This window comes from Olea europaea, unplaced genomic scaffold, assembly GCF_002742605.1.
Source record: "Olea europaea var. sylvestris unplaced genomic scaffold, O_europaea_v1 scaffold6812, whole genome shotgun sequence".
In the NCBI taxonomy this organism is placed as follows: Eukaryota; Viridiplantae; Streptophyta; class Magnoliopsida; order Lamiales; family Oleaceae; genus Olea; species Olea europaea.
The window spans coordinates 5,620-10,939 of NW_019265198.1; the positions used below are offsets into that span (position 1 = coordinate 5,620).

The following is a 5,320-nucleotide window of genomic DNA, read 5'->3' on the forward strand; positions in this document are numbered from 1 at the left end:
TTGTTTTTTTTTTTTTTTTTTTTTTTTTTTTTTGTTTTTTTTTTTTTGTTTTTGTTTTTTTTTTTTGAAATCATGTTCAATGTTATTCTTTCATTGTCTGATCTCTCAAATTACTGATATGGTAAAAGATGCATATATGATTAGCACATTTATAGGACTTCAACAGATATTATTTTTTTGGGTTAAATTCCATTCAAGCAAGGGTTTTTAGGCATTTATATTTTGAGGGGTGACCAATTGAAAAGCCCAAAGTAAACAAATGAATACAATCAAGTGCTGCAAACGGAGAATAATGCCTCCATAACTTCCCCCACTTGTCCCTACCAAAGTTTGCTAATATAGAATGGAGTCCTGTGTTAATTTGGAAGGATAGTGGTCATGAGTTATTTAACAAGAATATGCTCACGATCATGGTTGATAGAAGGAAGGCATCAAGAGAGATGTACTGATATATTGATAAAGGGAACATGATTAACCCTGTTGTTTTGTGTTCATTTTCTAAAGGTCAAGGTCTGTTTTACAAAAAATATCTGATTTTATTCTTTTTTCATGATTACAGTAAGTAATCAGGTGCTACATTGTATCATAATCAGTCAACATGACATTTCTATCATTTAATTATACCCTTCACATTATATATTTTAGAATAACTTTGGTTTAGTTTCACAATTTTGTCCATTTGTCAATAGCCAAGAGTACCCATTTTGAAAACCTATTATATTATACTGTTAATCTCATGCATTGGTGGTCTTGCGTGTCCAGTTCTCGTGAAGCTTCATGGCAGAAAGCAACTGAGATGCTTGTGGATGTTGCTAGTCAAGGGGAAACGAGTGGCTATGAGATGCCTTGCCTTATCGTTGCCAATAAGGATGATCTTGATCCTTATTTGACTGAAATTCAAGATTCGACACGGGTATAAATCTTCCCCATTGAGCATGATTGAGGATCTCTTTAACAAAAAGTTTTTGCATTTATGAAATCTGACTGTTAGGATAACTCACAGTCAGCACGTTAGCAAAACTGAGTAAACAGTTTCTCTGTTTTCTCATTGATGGGGTGGGTTTGCAAGGGACTTGTAACACGATGTTTGATTTGGTTGTCAGCCCATTTCCATTATGCACAGTTAAGGAGTCTTCAGTGTTTAGCCAGTGGAATTTTTATATATGTGGACCTAGTATGATGGACCATGCACCATGAACTTCCTAGAGCGGAGTTGAAATTGCCGTTTTGCTAAATTGTTGCTTCTTAACTTCTTGCCAAATCTATGCTATTTAATAGGTAAGCCAGGACATGGGAATAGAGACTCCTATACCTGTCAGCGCGAAGCTAGGAGATTTCAGTAATTTATTTCAAAGGATTGTAAATGCAGCCATGAACCCTCATATGAGCATTCCTGAAACTGCCGCAGGGAAAAGCCGTAAGCAGTATCACAGGCTTGTCAATCGTTCCCTCTTGTTTGTATCAGGTACTTTGGTTACTGGCATTATATTATGTCCATTTGGATGTTAGCTGTTAATCTCTTACAACTTATTGGTAGCTGCAATTTGTGCAGCTCTTATAATTTCATTTCTTACAAAATGTTTTGGGAGTTCAGAGTTCTATAGCTATGTATGGCCTATTAGTTTCAGAAGGCTTTGAGGCCGTAAACATGGGTGTTTAAAATAGTTTGTATCTTCTTCTTTTATCTTGGAATTTGTTCAGATACTAAATCAATATGCTCTAAACTTTTCTTTGAATTACAATACTGAGACTACTAAGTATCTATGCCATTGGATGCAAATAACTCGTGAATGTTAAGCGTAATTACTTCAACCTCCAACTCCAAAGACATATTGTCCAGAACATATCCTGCATGAATGATAGCACTTCTACGTCTTTGTTCAATATGGTCTCACTAATATTATTTATATTGCAGTTGGGGCTGCTGTGGCCATTGTTGGGCTGGCTGCTTATCGTGTTTATGCTGCAAGAAAGAATTCTTCGAGTTAGAAGTAGCAACATTACCATTAAAGTATGGAGGATTTGAATAATTTATAGTGCAGTTCTTGTCCAAGGGTTCTGCTGGTTGCATTTTGTTGCGGGTTTTTACATCAGGCAGAATTGTAGTTCACGTGTTGCATTTTAATATTTCGATAGTGCATGTTCGGTTGTGATGGTAATTAGGTTATGCGAACAACTATTTGTGGTGGTTGGTAAGAGACGAGAGTGAAGGTGATTGCGGGAAGTGGTCATGGGGGATAAGCGGTGGTTCTGTTTTGCGGTTGGTGGCATGGGGTGGTGAATGGAGGCTGGCTGAGCGCTTTGGGTATGTCAATTGTTGTCTTCCAAATTGTTGAAAATTATTTAACTGAATAATGTTGCAAATTTTTTATGTAATTGTTGGCATGCTAACTTACCACTGTGTTACGTCATGAAAGTGTTCAAATTGCAAAAATAAATAAATAAATAAATAAAATGTGTTTCAACTTTTAATTTAGAAATCATGATAATCCTTATTTTACAATTTTTGTTTTTAGGGTGTCACGTTACTGTTACATTGAAAATGGATGATGATGATTGTCAACGAACAATTTTTGTCAGTTTGGAAGATAACACGTGAAGCATCGTAACACATTGATGATATTTGAAACTAAATTGAAGGTGTAGATTAAAATCAAATGTTTAGTAGAGTTTGATAAAAATTGACAAAATATGTAGTTGAAAAATTGTGAATTTTATAAAATATGTTGTTAAAATTAATTGTTGATTTTAATTCAAACCAAATGGGAGCCGAATGTCATCGACTCAAGTAAGAAAAATTTGAGTTTAATGACCTTAATGAAATTTCTCTCAAGACTGCTTGTGAATGTTACCCTGTACATTATGATAGTACAGGGGGCTTTTGGCTTATCGTTGATTCTTAGGCCATGTTTGATTGACACAATTTCAATGAGTTCTATTTTATGTGTGTTATAACAAAAGGTTTTTATTAGATTCGTTTTCCATCTTTTCCCCCCACACACTTGCATTTTCCATGATTTGATGGAAAATCAATATATATATATTTTTTTTTGGGAGGTGGGGGGGCGGGGGAGGGGGCTTATGAGAACAAATTTTAGAAACAATTGTAAAATAAGATATCCTTTAAATTGACAATTTTTATGTAAAACAAAGTTAAACGAAAACCTAGCGATGACAATGGACCAAGTCGAGTCGAGTTGAGCCAAGTCGGCTCGGCCCTTTAACCACGAGCTCGACTCAAGCTCATGGCGAGTGAAAGACGAGCCGAGTTCGAGCTCGGCTCGTTGCTCGGGAGCGAGCTTGGCTCGGCCCACGAGCTCGTGAGTTCACGAGCCACGAGAGCGTGAGCTCGTGATTTATTTATTATTTTTTTTGGGGTAAATTTGCATATTTTGAACTTTTTTTAAAAAAAAATTCATATTTTTTTACGAGCCCATGAGCTACCCACGAGCCGCTTGTGGGCTCGACGAGCCGAGTTTGCTCGGCTCGTGGGATTGAGCCACCACGAGCAGGGTTTTGACGGTCGAGTCGACGAGCCGCTCAGCCCGTTTGACATCCCTACGAAAACCAAAATAGAGTCTTTTTTTTTTTCCCAATGGAAACAAATTCTAGGAACAATTGTAGAAGTAAACATCCCTTAAATTAATAATTTCCATGAAAAATAAATCAAAACGATGTAGAAGTAAACATCCCTTAAATTAATAATTTCCATGAAAAATAAATCCAAACGAATACCAAAAATTACTTTTATTTTAACATTTTTCAGGTAAAAAAATATACCAATCAAACACTATTAATTGACAATTCCCACTAAAACAAATTTTAGGCAATTCAATTACCTTCAATTCGTTTACTTTTCACCCAAATTTCATCTTTACAATCAAACTGACCCTTAGTGTATCCTCTAAAAGTGTAAATCAATAAAGTATGCTGTTTTGACTTTTTCCAAGTAGAATCCTTACTTGAAAATATGTGTTCTGCTTGATAAACATTCTATATTTTTTCAGCATCCAAGCCATGAAACACAAATTTCTTAATACAAACATGTTGATGGTTACAAGAGAAGGCTAATTCCTCTCAAAAATTTCAACTTCATTTTAAGTCTTCTTTCTCTAGTCCTGATTAGCAAATTCGACTCCTCACAGCATGACAGCATCCAGTGTGAAGATATCCTCGAGCTTCTTCCATGGTAACACATGCAGTCCCAACAAGTGTAAACAGTCCGTGGATTGTTAAGAGCGCAGAAGCCGACAACTTGATAGATTAATCCGATATTTCCTATATCTCGGGCAAAGAAGATATGGATTCACCTACATTCTTGCACAATGATTTAGTACATTTTAACTTGATAAACAAACTATGAATTCAACTGTATGCACACATTAAATACGTCTAATAAAATTCCTATCAGACCTTGGCAATTCACAAGGTTTGTGATACACAAATGAGGGAAGGCCGTACAGCGAGGAGGAGACTGGAGTCGGTACAAACCTGACTGCATGGAGCTGGAAATGGACTGAGACACAAAAAGCTCAAGCATAACGGTGAACCAGGAACTAGGAAACTGGATGGCGTTTCATGGGTATGTGTCACCCCATGAATGCCAAGACTATTGCTTAATTCATCTATAGACTATAATCACTGCCAGTTTCATCCGAGTCACATTCTGAAATCAAATTACCATTCATCTCCTCTTCAGATTCAAAATCATACCTAAGTTCACCATATCATCTTTGAGAACTTTTCTCCTCTCTTTCTTATATAATCCTCTACTCCTATCTAAAAATCCCTTCTTCATCATGCTCCCGTATTTTTCCCTAATATCGGCAAGAGGGTGTTTCTCAATGAGCTGATCACGGTCATAAGCCTCTCTGAGTACAACAGTCTGTGTGTTCCCTTTTTTTGATATATAAAAAATCCCTGGATGTCTTTCGAACACCTTTGTAAACTTCTGAGGCAATGCCAATGGACTACGCAAATTACTCACATTCTTCCTCTCGGACTTCTTTAGAATTGTGAGGTGCAGAAGCTCGTGAAACACGCCAACAATCCTCTTCTCTGAGACATCTGTCCTTGGATCCAAATGAGAAGCATCGATGTAAGGATTAGTACACGGCAACTTTTGCCACTCATTCAACCACTCTATACACTTCTTTTTCAACCCAAAACCCCTTGTAAATCCAATAGGAAATGCCAATGCCTGATTTGAGTTCTCAAGATCCAAATTTCTCAGTTCCAAATGGGAGACTGACAAACTATCATCCCAAACTAATAGTTTCATTCCCATTCGCTCATCAGGGAGTTTCACAAAAGTGAACAA

The 5,320-nt window shown here is 36.6% G+C and overlaps 3 protein-coding genes across 3 annotated transcripts in view; 2 read left to right on the forward strand and 1 right to left on the reverse strand.

Moving 5' to 3' along the window:
- LOC111390432 (mitochondrial Rho GTPase 1-like) overlaps positions 1–566 on the forward strand; it is a 5,925-nt gene extending 5,359 nt beyond the window's left edge. The window contains exon 3 of the mRNA XM_023015471.1: positions 505–566. Coding sequence (XP_022871239.1) covers positions 505–566 — 62 coding nt within the window. The remainder of the gene's footprint in view (positions 1–504) is intronic.
- Positions 567–719: 153 nt separating this feature from the next.
- Positions 720–2,395, forward strand: LOC111390433 (mitochondrial Rho GTPase 1-like). Its single transcript, XM_023015472.1, has 3 exons — positions 720–913; positions 1,279–1,465; positions 1,916–2,395. The coding sequence occupies exons 1-3, from the start codon at positions 737–739 to the stop codon at positions 1,987–1,989; spliced, it is 438 nt and encodes a 145-aa protein (XP_022871240.1). The 5' UTR covers positions 720–736; the 3' UTR covers positions 1,990–2,395.
- A 1,522-nt stretch (positions 2,396–3,917) lies between these two features.
- LOC111390434 (protein WHAT'S THIS FACTOR 1-like) lies at positions 3,918–5,317 on the reverse strand (the record flags this gene model as incomplete). The annotated part of the gene is made up of 1 exon (XM_023015473.1): positions 3,918–5,317. A coding segment is annotated over one exon (633 nt), but the record flags the coding sequence as incomplete, so codon positions are not given.
- Positions 5,318–5,320: the final 3 nt, after the last annotated feature.